The following is a 20,254-nucleotide window of genomic DNA, read 5'->3' as shown; positions in this document are numbered from 1 at the left end:
ACTTACCAGAATCCAACTAATCCAACTTGAATTGGAGCACTCATCCAAGGATATCTCTGTTAAAAATAAACCAACACAGGGTGAGCATGGGATTTTTTCTCCCCCCTCTTTCTACCTTCCTGGAATTCTTGTAGTCTAAGAGATAGATAGGACCTAAAAGACTCTTAGACACGAAGAAGGCAAAACAATTACTAGCACATCTTAAAGATGAGCTCCAATTTTTGAAAAGTAGTAAGAAAATTCCCAGTGATATCAATGTAGACTGTTATCCTGAGTACGTGTCCCTTAGAAACTACACTAGGTGGTGGTTGATTTTTACTTATGACCTGATCCTGAGTCTGGGGGCCATTTGAGTCACACGAGCCCCCAGCAGCAACAAAGCTGAAGTTTGGAGCGGTGCTGCAGGTGCGAGGTGCTGCCACACCTCCTAAGGGCACAGTGAATTTTGCCCAGGCACCCCTAAGAAGAGCCAGATGTGGTTACAGCTCCTGTCTCTTCAGTGACATCAAACGGTTTTAACTTGCTCACAAAATAGACCTCCAGTTGTAACAGCAACTGCAGCCACCAACCATAAATAAGGGAGGTGTCAAGGAAAAATGTAAGTCTGCCTCTCTCAGCCCTTTCCCCTGCCTTATGATCTGCTTTGATGTGTAGGAACTTGCCCCTGCAGCACCATCTAGTACACTCCAGTTCTGCAAGAGTTCACCTTTTATTAAAGGAAGAAAGGCTGGCAGAAGTGTGGATACAAAGCTGAGAAAGCAACGTGTAACCTTTGGATGCATTTTTAGCATATTCCTCCTTACTGTAACTTTTGCAGAACTTGAACATATGCCAAAAAATATAATAGTTTAAATTACTTAGGAATCCACTCCCCCCCATGTTAGAATTTTAGTTGAAATTAATTGCTAATGAAATAAAACCAGACTTGTTTAAATGACATTGCTGCGCTGGCCTTCTGTTGCTACAATAAAATTAGGGTCTCCAATAAGCAGGACATACACAACTGCTATGCTAATAAGAAGTTGATTTTAAAACAACACAGCTAATGAGTTAAAAATCACATGTTACAGTGGATGATGTTTTCAACAAAGATGATGTTTTTCTGCAAGACGCATTTCTCAAGACAAAGAAGTTAGAGGGGAAACTGGTGAACACAAGACTGTCAGTATTTGAGAGCAAAAATGATAAAAGGAAAATTTGAAAGCTCAGTAGGACAAAGCTTTGTGCTAAGGAAGGTCACAGCAGCGTAAGAACCATGGAAAACAAGCGTGTGTAGATTAAACTTCTTCAGAGCCTGAAGGGGAAGAAATGATGTAGAAGATTGCTCCTCTATTGTTTTTTTTTCTTTTCCTGGAGTCAATCTGCAATCCAGAAATGAGTGTAGGAAGAACTGTGCAATTCACCAATCACCTGCAACAAGAGATAACAAACGGAAAAAGAGAGCAACAGCAAGAAGGATAAAGAGTGAATGCAGCAGCGCTTCGCTGTTCTGGCATTCCAATAAACACAGCTTCATTTGACCCTCAGCTGAGGTAAGTTCACTCAAAAGGCTTTACATTTTATACACGGGGAGAGTTCACGACAAGAGCTGGTGTGACTGACAGTGGAAGGGATGTAGGACGGTGGCACTCATAAATATCACATGTATTTGGGAACACAGGTCAGACTCTGCAAATGACTCCTGTCTCTGATGAGAATTAAGGGGAACTGATGCTACACACTGCAGTGTGACCGTGGGACCCCACATACATAACAGAAAAGCCCCAAATATGATTTTATAACTGAAAGACTGTTGGAGGGTATCATGAGAGTAATAGACAGTTTCATGCCTTTATGCGAGTTGGTGATTAATCTGAGACAGAGAGAGAGAGAAAGAGCAAAGTGTTGTTTATATTATCTGTACTGGTAGACATCTATTTCATGTGGTGGAACAGTTTTTGCAAAGGTACTTGATCTGAGTTACAGCCTTTATTTTTCAAGAATGTTCCCAGGCTGCACTAGTCAAGAAAGATGGTGAGGTAAAACTCTTAAGGCTGGAAGTCAATATGAGGAATTGGAGTTGCCCAGGGAACAATGTAAAACAATAAAGCAAAACTCAAATGCAGGCGGTACATCCCTGCAAAGAAATAAAATGGAAAAGTACAAGACAGCAGAAGAATTTACTGTGTTAGAGATCTATCGTTTAACTCCGGAAGAAGGCAGTTCCCAATGAATTAGGATTTAACTTCCAGATGTCTTTATGGCGTCTTTAGTGGTTAGTGCAAACAGAGAAAATGGAGAAATGATAATTAAGCAAACAAAAGCCATAAGGAGGATCAGCTTTTTTCTAACTGCTTCCTTTCATTGTTGGATCTCAAAATCTGCCAGCTTTCCGAGGCTAGCTATGCCTGTTTCCAAAAAAAATGAATAAATGAAACGACAGTTAAATTAGGAATGCATGGAAGACTCTAAGACGTAAGACATTCAAGAATGATGCTTTAAAAAACAACAACCAAGCCTCTCTATTCTGGTTTTGTAACAGTTTTGAATGTGTATTTTAGTTGCAGGCTAAGAGATCTCAAGGAGCTTGTTTTAAGGATGTATGAGGAAATTTCTGGAATCAACTAGAATGTTAATGCAGTATGTAGAAAAGTAGAGAAACAGTAGCTGAAGCTGTTAAGAGTATAAATTAAAACTTCAGTGTCGACTGGAATTTTCAGAAGTTTCTACAGAAAAACCCAATTTATTTCCTTAGGAGAAGGTATCTGTAACTAAAATAAATCTACAAACACTGTGCCTCACAGCAAGGCTGTTTATGGGGTCCTTCTGCTGTAGCAGATAAACCAGCTTGGTTCCACACAGAACTAGTCACGTGTATGTCAGCAGAGATAACGGATGTAGACATTGTACAGCCCCGTCAACAACTATTACACTGCGTAATCGCAGAAGAGGCCACCAAGGCCAATGCTGAAAACTATAGCAAAAGCATGCCTATGTATATTAAAAAAAATATATATATATTTTCAAGACAATAAATACGTTGATTCTTATTGAAGCAGCAAGTATGTGCTTGTGTTCTAAAAACAATCTCAAGTCATTTTCTAGCAATAGCTTTTGGGAATATTGTTAATTCATACTAACATTACCATCAAAATGTCCTAATGGAAAACAATGTCAGAACATGGAGGATGAATACTGCCCTATAACAGACATCTTATTTCAAGTATCAGAGGATGATAGTCTGCTATTACTGAGGCCAGCATTCCAGAAGCATTTCTTTCTCTTTATTTTACTGAAGAACATCATTCTATTTTCTTCATTATTTCTCAACCATTTCACTACTTTCTGGCCCTGTGTGTTGCTTAATAGGCTTTGGCAAGCGTACAAGAATTATTTTCAAGAGTGATGGTGTGCAAAGCAAAGGCTAAGAAAAAATGAGTTAGTAAAGCGTTGTGTGGATGGTGTCGGAGTACCGCAAATGGGATGGTGCTTCGGAAACCTCAAGAGAACATGCAGAAGCTGCTTGTTAAAAATGCAGCTCATTCCTTAATGGTTTTAATACTAATCTCTACCACGTGTTACCACTGACTACCTGCACAGCAGTGTTTCACCTCAACTCACAGTCTTTGAGGCTGAGGGGGAGGAACAGGTGAGCATAAACGGTCATGATGGTACCAAAGACCACTGAGTAGTCACTGAAGAAATCGCTCATTTTTGCTGATCTGAAAAATTCACAACACCCTTACATTCATTATACCACACAAAAACAATAGATACTTGTCTCCAAACCCTGAGAATTGCTGCAACTTTGTCACAAATGTCATGTATTTGCCAGTTGACAGCATTTGTGACATTTCTCCCAGGTCAAACACATACAAAATCATATTTGTTCAAAATTTACAAGTTTGTTTCTTTTTTTATAAACAAGAGTTAATGTTCCAAAGTAATAGATTATCAAGAACCTAACAGTATGACAACCTGCTTAAAGCTACTGTGCAAACAGGGTATGGGTCAAAAGACACCAGCAATTAAGAATTTGCCACATCAGTAAAGGGCTCTTCATGCTGCAGGCAGTGTATTTGGATGCACTGCTCTCTCACTTCTTTCAGGAAATATAAGCAGCACACACTGACTTTTATTCTAAAACTCAAACACCATTTTTCCCATTTTTACATTCTAAGCCATGGTGTTTTCTCTTAACAAGGGGAGGAAAAAAGCAAAGCACTTCAGGAAAAAAAAAAAGTTTTAAAAACTGGAAGACAGTTGGGACCTCTTCCCAAAGCATCTTTTATATACTAATACAGGAGCACTTTCCAATGATGTATGTTAAGTGGGTAGCTTAACTCTGCACAAGAAAAATGAAGTGCACAATTAATAAGAAATAGAATTTAAATGTTTTAGAAAACTTTATCTTAAACAAACCAAAAATAACCAACTTCCCCAGCTTGCCCTCCCAGTCCCCACCCAAACCACTTCTCCAAGGGCTCAGACCACACTTTCTTTTCCTAACAGGAAGGAGATGGAATCTCTGAGGCTGCTGTTCCCAGCTTATCTGGTGTTTCACAGGCAGAGACTTTGCCCGGAGCTATACAAGTAAGTAGATCAACTGGTGAAGATGAAACTCCCTTTACTAGTAAAGAAGTTATAGTTCCTTATCTGCAAATTATTTCTCTTGTGTTAGACAACCTCATAATTAATTTAATTACTGCTCTTTACCACCCCATGTACACATGGTACATAACGTTAATTTAATTTATATATTTACTAAAACTACATGTTTGATTTGACACTACTTCAGCATGAACAGAATATAGCAAATATGTAATCTTTGACGAAGTGCACCCAGTCTGTGCCTCTCCCGCACTTGCTCATCCAGTAAATTTTGAAGGATCATTTTCAAAAGAGATTTTTACCATCCCTGCTGTTTCCAAAGTGAAATTGCTACTACAGCAGGTAAGCAAAGCCTCTTTGTTGATATCTTGAGAAAAAAGGCATTAAAATCTTCAGTCTTTTTCTAATAAACTGTATTCCAACTCTCAGTACAAGGAAGGTTTATTTACTAGGAGGAACTCTGCATTTTAAGAACAATTATGAAAATAACAACAAAAAAAGTATTTTCTTAATGTTATTTTACACTGTGATAAAAAGAACCAAGCTCTCTCTGTCTAAGAAAGGCATAAAGAAAGTGACAGCTGTAAAGCAAGCTCTGCAGAGATGTCCTCCCAGAGTTTGGGAGGCAAATATGAAGAGTCAGAAAGTATTTTAAATTCATTAAAATATTAACTTAGGATACAAAATGCATATACACATATTATCTAAGACTAACCTTTAAAAAGGCTTTCTTTTCCAATGTATTCATTATGAAGGGAGGAATTGCTGCAAATGAGAAAAAAAAAAAAGCATTAAAGAAAAAGGCACTTTAAGTTTATGTTAAGATGAACTAATACTGTAATACAATTTTCACAGCCCTTTGTCATTAAATGAGCTTTCATTTCACATCGCCAATTCAAGACACTGGATTGGTATTTACAGAGGTAAATTCTCCCAATAAGTAAAATTTCTAATTTCACACATAACTAAACCTGAGCTCAGTAACTTGGCACTGGTCAGAGCACCTACTCTTCACTAAACTAATTACCCTCAAGCAGAATTTGCCACCCTTCCTTTGCTATCTGTGTCCTTTCTGCAAAAGCATCCCAGGAGCTTTTCTGCTGCACTTCAGCGTAACACTCTGTGGATGTCTTCACAGTAAGAAATGTACATTTCTCTCTGGAACTTCTTAACAGAAATGTAAATACTGCCGGAATAACTGTAAGATAATTTGGCCTCTGAGAAAAATCCCTTATATAGAATTCAAACTCTCTCATACATTAGGAACCTGCACATGACTGAGTTATTCTTACCCATGCCAGGAGCAGCCATGAGAATCCTTGATATAACCACCTGGGTAATTGCCTGCTGAGCTGCTTTTGTTGATTCACCCAGTCTGTTTCCGTTCTCATCCGTGACGGGGATTCCAAACTTGAGTTCCCTGTCGAATAAGGGATAAAAATAAAGCAGTGACTGACATGCATTTATTCACCTTTTTTTGTCACCTTATATTTGTCACTTTAAAATTGTCAGTTATTAGAATTAATGGTTTTATTTTGTTTTCCAAGTTAGCCTGTTTGTAACTCTCACTGGCACAAAAATTTCAGAAGGCAAAGAAAGATCTGGGGAAAAATATGCTAAAAAGTAAACAACTGAATATTTGTAACAGAAATCTGCTTGAGCCTGGTCACATGTGTTCCAAGGAGGAAGAAAGGAGATGCATTATTTCTGTAGTCAACAGAAGGGAGAGGCTCCTTCAAAAGCAGTTCAGAAAAGTGGAATTTTCTGGACTGCTCTGGAATGAGTCTGTCCTTTCCGACAGACAACACAGGGAATACAGGGAGATTAGTTTAACTGAATTTACATTTATAAGACACTTCTGGCATTCTAGTCTGATTTTTCATTTCAACCACTAAGAACATATTTAGAAGTATAAAAGTATGCACAAAGCAAACTATATTTCTGTGATGTATTAGTCAAGTGTGGGATTAGGTGTTAAACTCATGTACTGGGGAGAAGGTCTAGGGGAGTGAGAAGAGGACAGAAGGGCAGATATACTGAGGACTGCCCATCTTTTACAAGAGAGAAAATACTCCCACCTCATCATGAATATAAACTTTAAATATTCACTTTTTTTCCCAAAACCTTGTGTTTATAAAAGGATGCTTTTAATTTGTTTTTCCCCATTTCTATTCTTAGTCCTAGTCAAATCAGAATATATATGAAATTTTGTTTCTGAGGAAGTGCGAATTTTTGTAATCTCAGATGATTAAACAGAACTGCAGAGCCTGACTTCTATGACTAACTTCTGTATGTGGGATTTGAAGCACCATTTTTGAAATGACTGTATTTTTCCAAAGTGGAGTTTGTATTTAAAGGGTCCATGTGATTGAAGGACCGATACTTGCTTTCTGAGACTTAAGACTGAAGAACTCTATTGATATTTACCTGAAGAGAATGAGGATGTTCTATTTTATACCTGTCACGATCAATCAATCAAAACAAGATCACGCATGAAGTTTTTGCAAGGTTCTGGACCAAGCTAAAGGCATATCATGCGCTTTATTTAGTAACTTGCTGATCTAAAAACTTAATAACACCCTTTCTTCTAGAATGAGTGATCTTTGTTCTTTTTCCTACCTCTGTCTCATTAGTGGAATATTAATGCAGTTAGCAGCAGCAACAGCAGCAAAAGGAACAAACCGTCCTATAAGAGGTGAGACATGCTGTAAAAAACAGAGGGAAAAAAAAAGAAATAGAATTACATAATAATTTTATTTCCCAAAGGTCACATTAAAATGCTTCATGTGCTAATGACAGACCAGACTTATTTCCTTTAAATTAAAATTTAGTGAAAACTCACTGGTGGGGCAGAGGTAAAACAACAAACAAATGTGACATAATTCATAACTCTTCTCTCAGAGTAAGTAGCAGTAGGAGATTGGCAAAACCGACCTTAATTTAGTAGCATCACTGCAGTGAAGCATCAGCTTCTGAGTGTGCCTGTTTGCCCATAAATAGCCCTTAACTTCCCTGTCTTCACTGGCAAGGTGACACCCAGCAACACCCTCACCAGCTGCTTGGCACCTAAGGGCACTCACTATGGAGGCAATTCACCTCTTCAGTGCCTTGTCTAATCTGAATTACTCTGTTTAGAACAATCTCTCAAATACCTCGTCAATGCTGTAACACTCCTAGTACACAAGGCATAAGCAAAGGCGTACAAAATACAGTGTTACTATTTTTTTTTTTCAATAAAGGACCTTTTTTCCTTGATTGTGTTGTGCACTTCCTTAAGGAATTTGAGTTTTCTACAATTAGGAGCGGCACCCCTTTATGGGTTCTTCAGCCAGCCTGGAGTAGGCATCCACATTTGCAGAAGTGATGCTGCACCCTAAAAACACACCTATACAGTTTTGGGGATAATGAGTCCACATTGTTGTAACTACACACCCACTCCAATTAACTCTCAAATGCCATTAGATAGAATCATAGAATTGTCTGAGTTGGAAGGGACCTTTAAGATCATCTAGTCCAACCATCAACCTAACTCTGATAAAACCCATCACTAACCCATGTCTCTAAGCACTATGTCTATAAAGTACCTCCAGGAACTTCAATATGTCAAAACAAAAACAACAAAAAAGACACCTTATTAGATACAGTTCATATTAAAAAAAACACAGGGCTGTTTGATATACATATAAGGAGGACAGACTGTTTGAAATACATACAAAACCATCTCCATGGGGCAAAAATAAGGTTGGGATCTAAAGAAGGGAGCTGCCAATGGCCATTACACTCCATACTGGGAGCTGTGCATAACATAACACAGATACACAGGAGGAGAAATGAGCCATTAGCATCTCATAGAACACCAAATTCTACTTAAGAATGGGGAAAAATAGCAGCAATACCTTTGTTAGGGCATTAAGTCCTAAAGCTGTTGCAACAGCACCCGTGGTAGCAGAAACATAGGCTGTTCCCAGCTGGCTAAAACAAAAATACAGGCATTTGTACATGCACAATAACTGTATCACTTTTTAAAATAATCACAGTTTACACACACAGTTATGCCCTCCCCCGCCCTGGAAAGTTAAGAGGTAGACCTTTCTGTGACACTGCAGTAAGATGTGGCTGGAAGATTCAAATGCGACACTAAATTAGACACTTTTCTTTCATTGGCAGTAAAAATCACAAGCAAGCAGCATTTGAACATTGAATCAGGTTCTGCTGGTTCTGCATTGCTATCTGTTCAGCACTTTCTCAAGGTGTCTGCTTGAACACCTTGAAGGGTTTTGTTCTGCATGTAATTTCCTAACTGCTTAAACTAATAAAATCAGTTTGGATTTCTAAGGCCATGTCTACAATAGTAATTAAATTCAACTGTAGTGAAGCCCATTCAGGCAGACCAGCTATACTGCAAACACCCAAATCCACCCCAAACTGCCCTAAATCATGCTTTGCAGACTTCTCAGCCTTACATCCTTGAATCCCACTGCTTTCTCCCTGACATTTACAAGCCAGCCTCATAACCAGAAAGTCAAGCACTGCAATTCCAGTCTCCTATTCATGATTTCTAGTCTTCTGCATCTATTTAATCTCTCTCTTTGCCCTCAAGTAGAGACAAGTACTGTGTAGACCAGTTCCCTGAAGGGTCCTTTCTGTAAATAAGCACACAGTGTGGTGTGTGCTCTACCGCAGGGTACAGAGAAGAAGGGAACACAGAAAGACACCTGAAGGTCCACACAAAATATGAACTAAGAAATACCCTCGAATAACACTAAACTGATGAAGCACTTTCAAATGGTTGACTGAGCAAGGCAATGCAGACTCCTATTAAATCCTACGCTGTTAAGTGCTTATCATCAAGGTGCTCAGGCTTATCTTTAACAGAAGAAATAGAGTTCTCGCCTCCATCGTTCTCAGACTTCTCGTCTGCGCATATCAAATTAATAAGCAAAGATGAAGAAAGTTATCCCTCTATCACATCAAACTTTAAAGCCCAGCCATGTTTCAGTACATCAGAAAACAACTTATAAATGCTTCAGAAGTATCTGGTTCCGTGTCTGACCTGACAGTAATCGGGGCATCACCGCTCCTGTTTGTGTAATTTACTATAGCATTGAAGGACTGGTTAATCCACTGCCAGAAAACCACCGCTGGTGTCGTTCTTGAAAAGAGGAATAATAATTATTATTAAAAATACAGCAATCAACAGCACAGAAAAATGATGGCAATGCAAGAAAAGACAGTGCAAGCAGTAATAATGCAGATTTATTCTTATTTATCTGGATAAAACAATACAGTCAATGAGATACTGTCTTAATAATGAAAGTACAAGCTATTTCAAGAATAGAATTTAAAAGCATTGTAATTAAATAGCAAGGTTCACTTGGGACAAAGGTTTGTTGTAATAACAAAAGCATTATAGCAAAACTCTCTATAAAAAACACACAGCGAAATATGAAAATCTCTAATTTCTAGTATATTTTTCCAAGGCCATTACTATTACAGAGTCTTCTAGTTCTCTTTGGAAGCTCCATAAGTGACTGAGAGGTGGATTTTGGGAGACAGGGCCTATCAGTCTTCAAAAAGCTAACATGATGCCATTGTTTTAATAAATCTCTAAGACATTAAAACATTCAGCTGCATGTAGAACCAGATAAAAAAAACACAACTCCAAAATGAAGAATTATTTTCAGGAAAATCTATGCATGTTTACGTAGTACAGGTACAACACAGAAATTAATCTGGTTCAGTACGGCATCAACCAGGTGACCAATCATCAAAAAAACCCAAAAGAGCTCCAAGGAATCCTCATAAATTATGTCAGTGCCAGTATGCACATGCCTTAGGACAAAAAGCTGCTAGCTTGTGAGCATGGGGGAGGGGGCAGTGAAAATTATATTCTGTACAATTTGCAGAGTCCCTATTTAACAAGCTAATGTGTTCCCTGTTAAACTGCAGATATAATTATTTTATAAATGGTTATGCTGAGAAACAACAAAAGTGACAGTCAATTTGTTTCACAATGCACAGGGCTGTCTTGTGGAGGGATGAATGCTTTTGCTGTCAAACTAGTAGCATATATAAACAACGGGATAGACTTATGAAAAAGAAATCCACTAAGGGTCGTTAAATAAAACAGTACCTCTGGATCAGGAACCATAAATAGTTGGAGGCTAGGAGAGTACACCAGGGGAAAACTCTGCCCCCAGTGGAGACACCACTGAAGATTCTGCTCCACCAGAATTCCAGGCGGGGGAACCAGGCCACCAAAAATAACAGCTGCTACTCCAAACTATTTCCTGACCATTAAAATAACTTTTCGTAGTTTTCATAGGACTTTAATAAAGCTTATACACAATAAAATTATTTACTAACACAGTCAGTAATGGTAAGAGGAATGCGGTCCTCATTGGAGGGCTGAATTGGAAATTAAGAGTGTTAAAGAAGAAGCAGTAGTTGTACCAATTATTCTGTAACAGGTGGGAAAGCAAAGAGGAGACACTAGAGTAGAAGGTGTGTGTGTGTGTATCATGAGGCTTTGGTTCTGAAATATGAAAAAAATTCTAAAAATATGAAATCTGATGATTTAAAAAAAAAATTCTAAAAATATGAAATCTGATGATATGTTATTTCTTTAAATTGCAAAAACTGGAAAGATTCAGGAGATTTTAAAGTGTATTCTTATTCCCTCTGGTTTTCAGTATCTGAACAAGCTGAATTTTTTCTGTCATTACTACTGTTCTTCCTCCTTTCTTCCTGTGCCTCTGCAACTCTTTTTCCTGACACCTTTTCCTTTTTCTTGCTACTGCTACGTGGAGGATTTTGGTCTGCTCTAAAGTTCAAGCATGACTCACATTGCCTTGCTGCACGCCCAAGAGTCCTCATACGCATAACAAGGAATTTGCTTATTTAAAATGCAAAAACTGGAAAGATTCAGGAGATTTTAAAGTGTATTCTTATTCCCTCTGGTTTTCAGTATCTGAACAAGCTGAATTTTTTCTGTCATTACTACTGTTCTTCCTCCTTTCTTCCTGTGCCTCTGCAACTCTTTTTCCTGACACCTTTTCCTTTTTCTTGCTACTGCTACGTGGAGGATTTTGGTCTGCTCTAAAGTTCAAGCATGACTCACATTGCCTTGCTGCACGCCCAAGAGTCCTCATACGCATAACAAGGAATTTGCTTCTTGCAGTGGTCAGCAATAACCAGCACACAGTGACATGCAGTAAGATGGAGTCCATCATCCAAGGATCTCTACGTAATCCTGTCTGCACTGCTGAGGGTTTGGTCCAAAGAAACCAGTGCCTTTCAGACTAATAAACCACTTCTGAAGCTAAGTGACTCTACCAATAATGCAAAGAAAAGGTTTATACCTGCTTTAAGTATCATAGATAATAACAGAACATGCATAAAAGAGTTAAGAGGAAGCAGTAGTTGTGAGTGGGCAGCTGTACTGGTGGTTTTATTCATATGCTCAGCTGTTTTTTAAACTCACAGGTATATATGCACCATTCAAAATGGCTGTGCCTTTCTGGAGTGTGAGTCAAGAACCTGTAAAATCTCAGCATCAAAAGCGCTATTGTTATTTCCTCTGAACCTCCCACCATTTCTTGCTAATAAAGCATTGTGTCACAAAAACATCTCTAACACGGAGTTTACTAACAGATGATACTGGCTTCTGCCGTGGACTTCACTTCACTGAACTGGTGACTCAAGAACTGTTGAGGAAACGGAAGGATCAAACAGGAGCTGGAGAAACTCGATGAGTGATGGACCAAAGCAAACTGAGTACTCACTTGGCAGACAGAAAATCCTACATGCCAGATCTCTAAGGTCAGAAATTCCCAGGTATCTCCTCTTTGTCCTCCACACAATTCTCCCACAAGGATGGGATTTTGGCACATTCAACTTTCCCAGTCTAAGGATAAGCGGGATGGTGAAGGAGAGGGGCTATCTCACAACTACTTCTAGAGGAAACCATTAATCAGTGTGAGGGAATGCAGAGAGATAAAAGGAAGCAAAATTTTACATGTAAAAAATTCATTATAAATCTTCTAAAATGCTCTTTTGACAGTAACATCGATTTTTACTTATCTAATTTGTAAGCAAATATTTTATGTGTTATATTGCCATGACTTACCTATAAAAGGTCATCATACAACCTGTGATAGTCATGTTCATGGGGACCTGAGCTGACATTCGGCCAATCAAGACCATCTTTTCACCAGTGTCTGGGTGAAAGGCTGAATCATAGATATATTTTGCTCTCCACAAGTCATCTACTGTCAAGCCAGGTGCCACGATACCTTGTCTTCAGACAGGTTAAACAACAAAACAAGACAACAGCAAAAAAGCACAACTGTTAGGAAATGTTGCAACCTCCAGTGAGAAATGTAGCATCAGAGGATTTTAGGATGTTCATACAAAATTAATTTTGCCTCATAATTAGCTTGTAGATCTTCAGCTTTTAAATGAACTGGTGAAATTAAAAGAAGCAAAACTCCCAGCAGTGGTTACGTTGGCTGAGTCGATATATCCAGCACCAAATTTCTATTTACTCAAACCATTACTAGATTTTAGAGCTAAAATCTCTGCAGTCATTAGCATGAAACACTGAAAATTTACTTTGGAAGTATTTAAGAAAGTACTTGCTCCAAACAATATAACACATAAGAGGAAGCTTTAAACCCTGTTGTTGTATTAACTGTTTTCAGAATTAGACATGTCTGTATTTCAGAATACTTAATAGGGGTTTTCAGATGACAATTTCCCCATTCATTAGCAAATTTGTTTTTTTAAATAAAGTGTTTCAAGCTCTAAAATAAGAAAGAGTGGTGCAATGAATACAGTGTCTAAAATACTTCCTTCTAAATGTACAACTATGTACTTATCATTGACATGGATTTTTTTGGGCTGGCAATAGAAGTGATCAATGCCTTACCTGTAATCATGCACAATTTTTCTTGCATTTTCCAGCTGGGCATTAGATAACAAAATATTCCGGGGGTCTGTTACAGTAAAGAAGTGACTGGCTCGTCCAACAAAAGTGCTTTGATCCCATCGGGGCTCCTTGATATTAATATTTAAAGGTATATCTCCTGACATCTTCAAAAACTCTGTGAAAAAAAACCAAAAACAAAACACATGAACATTTGCAATATAGAATTCCTCTGATTTCATAATGTCTCCATAAGCTGCAAGATGAAAAATGGTTATGATTATGGTAAAAAAAAAAAAAAAATCAGAGAAAAAATACTGAACAACTTGGGAGAACTGAGCTTTAAAGGGGGAAGTACTCATCCAGAACTTGGATGATGTCAGACATCATCATGGGTTTTAATGAGGTAGGTATTGATGCAAGTGAAAAAGCAAGAACTTAGTTAAATGTCTACAGAAATGTTTCTGTGCCTGTTTCTTCCAGACATTTATACATTACATCTTTTGTAAGAGTATGAGTATCTGATTATGAGGTAGAGGTACATCATATACATGTACAAATATCTGAGGATGAGGCAGATGCAAAGGAAGTACAGAAATTTATTAATAAGTACCTGTAATAAATAATAATATACTAATCAGAAGTGTGCTCTATTTCAATGCTGAATTAGTGTTTGCTGAAAATATTGCCTTAAAGGGAAGGAGAAAGTAAATATTTCAGGAGATGCCTGAAGAAGTGCTATAAAGTACAGTGACAGAAGAAATATTTAATAAAGTCCAGTTAACTTCTCTGGCATAGCAAAACAAAACAAAAATCAGGAACACAAACCCAGCAATTTCTTTTAATAAACACTGTTTCCCTAAGTCCATGTTTTAACAAAACAAAGATTATATAATGCAAGAATTTGCCACATTATGAGCACATGACCAGATCTCCTAATGATACTTCAGAGATGGTCAAAGAACTACAATGAAGGGCACTGAACTATCACAGTTGTACATTTATGGGGCCTAAAGCCCAGAAAATTAAAAATTACTTTTTAACTTTTTAATTTTTGACTAAGTTTACTTCAACTTCTAACGAAAGACAGACAGTCCCTGCATAGCACAAGCTACATGAACCTTAACTTTCTTAAGAGAAATTTCTGAAATATATTCAATAGCCAGTTAAAAAAAAAAAAAGGCATCCTCCAAATAGCGCATGTAATTCAAATCTATAAAAATACCAATGACATCACATAGCATTTTTTCTGTTTTAATAAGAAAAACATCATCATTATGAGGACAACTGATACATATGGCTTATACTGTCACTGAAGAGCATTTTAATCTCAAGAACATCATGAAGTTGTCTGAAACGTTTTGGTCAATTTGATGATACTTAAATGATGCAGAACAGAAAAGCAATCACAAAAAGAAAGTAAGAAATCATGTAGAGTGTCTCCATCATAAAAAAAATATGTGAACTTCATCAGAAAAAAGAAGAGACCATTCATCAAATCTGAAGAAGCTATTGGCGATGTCTCAAATGTAATTATGACCCTTCACTACTTCAAGTGGAAAAACTTGGAAGTCTTTGGAAAAGTAAAAAAGTAAAATAAGTAAACTTCTACAGAAACGAAGGCTTAAGTCTCCCTGTTTATCATAACTAGCTCTAAATCGGCTGCTTTAAGCAACAGGAGGGAGGAAACTAATAAATACAAATAGATACTGTACAACAACATTTCTAGCCCCCCCCAAAAGAAAACAAAGAGAATAGTCTGTTCTTGAAACTGAGATAATCAGCTCAGTTGTACAAGTAGGAGATGATAAACCTTTGTAACATCCCTCATCAGAACCATGAAATCAACATTGTAAGCAAAATGAGGACTGCATAAAAATAATTCTGCCTTGAATCACTTATCAGCCAGAATTGCTGTTAGAGTGGCAATTAATCAGGGAAAAGACTGTCTTCCCTGCATTTACCCAGACTTAGTATTTTCATGCTTACGTGAAAGCACAAGCAAGACTCCTATTTAAGACTTTTGTGGTTTTTATTATTATTGTGATTTGATTACAATGAAAGTCTAGTGGCCATGTATTATTTTATGGTGTACCACACATACATTACAGAGCCACTGATGGCATGCAGATTGCTCAAATTCTTCCCAACGTTACACGTGCTCATCATGTCAATAGAAACTGTGTACGCATAAGCATGGTGTGCACGGTGCACCAGACAGGATTGCAAAGCTATAAAGATAAGGTAGCAAGAATAACTGCAGTATAAATGTATGAGCAATGTTTAAAGAGGATTTGGCAAGTACATTCTACTCAGCACGTGGTAACGAAGAAAGCAAAGTAACCTACTATTAGTACATCAAACTTCGAGAACCCAGGATAGATTAAAAAAAATAATAATGAAGGGTTGTCCTTCATGATCAAAGCAGAATTAACAGATTAATTATGAAAAGGCCATATCTCAGATAGTATTGCTAAACAAGTTTGTTAAAAATCTAGCAGAAAATCCTAATTTGATGCCACTCAATAAAAACATCCTTCCTTTCATACATTTACTGGTTGTTATGGGAAGTTTTCTTTAAGTTAAATAATCAGTTTCTATTAAAAACCCAAGGAGTTTGTTTTCTTCAAATGAAAAAAACAAACCAAAGCATTTTCAGAATTTCAGAATTTTCAGAATTGTAGTGGTTGGAAGGGACCTCAGAGATCATCGAGTCCAACCACAAAAAAAAAAAAACAAAAAAACAAAAAAACAAAAAAAAACCCCAGAATTTTCAGAAAAAAAAAAAAACAACAAAAAAAAAAACCAGAATTTTCACAATTGTAGTGGTTGGATGCTTATGTATTAATGTTATGTTTAGCTTGTGTTATTTGCAATAGAATAGTGGAAAGCCGAAAGTATTAAATAAGAAGGGCCTTCGTTTTCCACCAAATGCAAGCTCTTCCTTCAACAAATAATCTCCAATTCTACAGAACAGAACTTATTATTGAATTTTACATAAGCCAAATCAATTTGGTTAAAAGTCACACAAAAATTGTAACAACACAGATATCTCTGTGTCCCAGTCCCTCAGTTTTCCTGACATCAGGAGAAACTCCAAGATGCACTGGCAAAGCAGAGCTGTTTGCCTTTGCAGTGAGACATCCATTATGTAAAATCAACCTGTGTTTCTACAGATATTGCTGAATTCTGGGTAATTATGAAGTGACAGCATAGGCTGCAGGTAGGACACCAGCAGGATTGCTTCTGCTTCTTCCTGATAAACTGTATTAAGAGCTTAAATGCTCAATTAATCCTTTCAAGACAAGTTTAAAATTCCCAGTTTCTACTCCAAGTCATCACATGAAGGATCATTTCAAAGACTCCCAAATGAATATAAATTCTCATACCTTTTATTGCAATAGTTAAGCCCCCTCCCAGCTACTTGACAAAAGCATATATCATTCTGAATGCCTGGATAAAGGAAAATATACTGAAATACTCCCAGAAAATGATATTGTTAAAAACACGTGACCATCACAAGGCTGGGGTTTTCTCTAACTCTCTTCATCCAGTGCAGAGCTCTTTCTCTATTAAGATGTGAAACCAGAACAAACAATGAAATAAAGCTAGTTTCCACTGAAAAAAATTAAAAATTTCTTATGACCAGCACTGACCTGACTGAGAACTGAGCACAAAAAGCTGGATTTACCCCTTTCTGTCAAGGGTTACAAAGCTCTGTTCACCCGACACTGGCCCCGACCAGCAGCTCTGAACCCCTGGGTACAACAAAGATTCCTGCAGCGCGGTGTCTTCTTTCCCATCAGGTGTATATTTCATGGAATACGAGTTATTTACTGCAGTAAGTTATTGCATAATTTTAATTTGATACATTAAAACGGTATTGTGGGGTGCAACAGAGGAATATGCCGATTGTATTTGGTGAATGTTACGAATATATAAAAGCTATTCACTCTACAGTGTTTTATGTTTACGTGTTAAGGAGGTGATCCACTACTGCATAGAAATAGCTGCCAAATACGTCTTTCAGTGATTAAAACGAACGTGATAAATGTAGTTTATATTATTAGACTAGACCTACTGAGTACACTTGCTCGCTCTTTAACTACGTAATTTTTTCCCTAGTGACCTTAAGCTTTTCTTTGGTACAAGAGACCTCAAGAAAAATGTATTGTTCCGAAGGCCTGTTCATGTATTAAAACTTGCAATAATTAACTGAAATAAATAAGCATCAAGCAAGTATACAAGGAGCATCAGCATTGCTGCTCCAACTTAGAGTAAATATAGTCAGAATTCAACTACCCTCCGATCTTAAAGTTTTACCATCAAGTTAGGGAAAGTGCTAAAGCTTTCCAGGGTAATAATGTGGTACAGTAGGGGAAACTAATCTTTTCCCTGTCCCTCCGTTCCCATTTCCCTCACTGTTAAGTTCATTATTGTATGACAGCTTTTATTAACATCTTTACTATATGCTGAGACAGGATTTCCCTACAGTGAAACAATAAATCTTATAAACTTCAAGAAAATAACGTGCTGTAGCAATATACCATCTACTAAGCTAACCTTGACGCATGAAGGTATTTGTAACATAATTCTAGATAACTGACATTAGACCAGTAAAATCTAACACTGCTTCTTTTTGCGATTTATTCCAAAGGCATTCAGAGGTGTTACCAGCTTTTCAGTACTGTTAAGGAGCGTCTTTCTCCCCACACACACAGATAAAGAAACAGACCATTAAATAACATAAATAACTTGGCTCAAGACCACAGGTAAAGTCAGAAATTACTTTAGCAGAACCTGGACCTCCTGACTATGAACCTGTGCTCTAAGTACTTCTTATACGGCACAACACAAGTTATTATTCCACAAAAGTAATGATGAGAGATGAAAAACGCTGGGTAAAAAGCAGAGAATTCATCCCTCTCTTCTAGTTGAATACCCTTGTCCTTTTATTCCAGATTCCTGTTTGCTGTAAGTACTTCCACAGTCACAAAACAGTATAAAACACCACAATGTGCAGATGCCTGTGAATTAGTAGAATTATTTTCATGTGATGCCTTTCTCAGCAGGCATGTCACAGAGTGAACACAGATAATGGAAATGAAAGAAGCATCAGGACAGATTTGGAGAACAGAGTTCTCATGCAGAGCGTCTAAACAGGAGATGCTCCTTAGGTTTCTTTTCTCTTTCTTAGTGCTATACCATTAAAGACAGCCTCCTGTGAACAGTGATATATTGTGAGAAAAACCTTTTTTCCAGTCTAAAATGGTAACTGCTGATTTTGCAAAGCAGTACCCTGTGAAAGCAGGGTGAACTCATTTATTCAGAAATCTGTTTTCCACTAAAAAAAAAAATATAAAATGTGTACATTAGGGTTGGTAAGTTGTTCTATGAATGCTTCCCTATTGGTCTATTATTTGTAGGAAAGTCCAAGTTCCAATATTTTTATAAATAAATTATCAGTTTCATTAAGAAAGACTAAAAACTGCTTAGAATAGCTTATGTTAATCTGTTTAAAGCTGTCTAATGAATGCTTAATAAAGCAGCCCATAAACAGAAGCTCTTTTCTTTCTTTTCAATCTGATTAGCATATACACTACTAGGTTGACTGTGAATTGCTGTTTTGTAGGTATGATGCATCTGTCCACAAAAACAAGTCCTTTAGTAATAAGAAATCTAAACAATAAGAATCTGTGTTCACTTCAGGTGGTCCATGGTTCAATTTAGTACTGTTTCACTCCTATTCATTTAACCTACCCCGGCGGAGGCAGATCTATAGAAAATGGATGATATACCACTTCTATGCCCTGTCTTTATCCCCTCCCCACCTGGTCTACTCTGTGTCCGTTCTGACACTCCTTGAACCACGTGTGCTGATAAAACTACCCTGGCAGAAAAGTCCTGCAGCAGAAAGCAGAGAGATCAGCCCAGTCTCCTGGATCAGTATGTTGAACTGCCACAGGAGAAGGTCTGAGCACAAAAGGTCTGCACTCTCATGCTCCTTCAACAGACTAACCAGCCATCACCTTGGGTGATTTTGCTCAAGTTCAGAATCTGCAAGAGCCAGGTGTAAGGCAAATCTTGAAGCCTAGCCTTAAATTTGCAGGGAAGACAATGAACAAGTAACATAAAACATAGATAATTTGAACAGTTTTGGCTTGCCAGAACCAAGAGATTGAACATCTACGTTTGAGACCAAGAAAAGGGGTGCAAGAGACACCTAGCTTGGAGTAAACTGGAAAAACTCCAGTCCTTGTGTGTCTACACAGGAAAAAAAAAAAAAAAAAGAAAGAAAAAAGTGGCCACAACACATGGTAACAGAGTAAAAGCACCCCAAAGACAACACACAACCATTCTGGTTGTCGGCATAAGGCAAAACTCCCATTTCTATGCCTTTCTCACTGCTGTTCCCCATGGTAGCCAGGCTGAGCTAGCAGAAGTGTGTCAGCACATGCTCCTTCTCCTTGCAAATCTACCAAAAGGGTTAGTGCTGCAGCAGCAAAAAAAGCAACCTGGCAGGAAAATGGAAAACAAACATTAATGGAGGACCCCTGGCATGTGCTACAATTAAAGATCATGCTTGAAATCACTCTGTTTAGAAAGACAGAAACAGAAAACACTGACTTTAATATTACTAACCCTAATAAAGGATAGTATATAGCCTTTAATCCTGCATGGGATGGGGCGGGGAAGGGGACAGACAGACAGATGTCTACCCTGGAAAAGGTTAGATCT

General features: G+C 37.6%; 1 protein-coding gene and 1 long non-coding RNA gene across 6 annotated transcripts in view; one reads left to right on the top strand and one right to left on the bottom strand.

Annotated features, from left to right (window-relative positions):
• Positions 1 to 20,254, bottom strand: part of SFXN1 (sideroflexin 1) — a 41,153-nt gene that overhangs the window by 2,308 nt on the left and 18,591 nt on the right. For 4 of the 5 annotated variants that reach the window (XM_014947903.1, XM_014947904.1, XM_014947902.1 and 1 more), the window contains 8 exons: positions 13,520 to 13,694; positions 12,719 to 12,889; positions 9,644 to 9,742; positions 8,487 to 8,562; positions 7,210 to 7,295; positions 5,883 to 6,010; positions 5,306 to 5,355; positions 7 to 56 (listed from right to left, as the gene is read on the bottom strand). In XM_014947903.1, the coding sequence (XP_014803389.1) occupies positions 7 to 56; positions 5,306 to 5,355; positions 5,883 to 6,010; positions 7,210 to 7,295; positions 8,487 to 8,562; positions 9,644 to 9,742; positions 12,719 to 12,889; positions 13,520 to 13,683 (824 nt within the window). In that variant the 5' untranslated portion in view covers positions 13,684 to 13,694. Of the gene's footprint in view, positions 1 to 6; positions 3,702 to 5,305; positions 5,356 to 5,882; positions 6,011 to 7,209; positions 7,296 to 8,486; positions 8,563 to 9,643; positions 9,743 to 12,718; positions 12,890 to 13,519; positions 13,695 to 20,254 lie in introns of all 5 variants that reach the window. The other variant, XR_001412683.1, reaches the window with a different exon arrangement.
• On the top strand, positions 1,439 to 12,790 carry LOC106891414. The gene is made up of 3 exons (XR_001412684.1): positions 1,439 to 1,532; positions 4,492 to 4,572; positions 12,244 to 12,790. It is a non-coding gene; the product is annotated as an uncharacterized LOC106891414 (long non-coding RNA).

The sequence above is a fragment of the Calidris pugnax genome, unplaced genomic scaffold, assembly GCF_001431845.1.
Source record: "Calidris pugnax isolate Ruff unplaced genomic scaffold, ASM143184v1 scaffold27, whole genome shotgun sequence".
NCBI classification, from domain to species: Eukaryota; Metazoa; Chordata; class Aves; order Charadriiformes; family Scolopacidae; genus Calidris; species Calidris pugnax.
The sequence above is the reverse complement of the archived record's forward strand: the minus strand, read 5'-3'. Positions and strand labels throughout refer to the sequence as shown.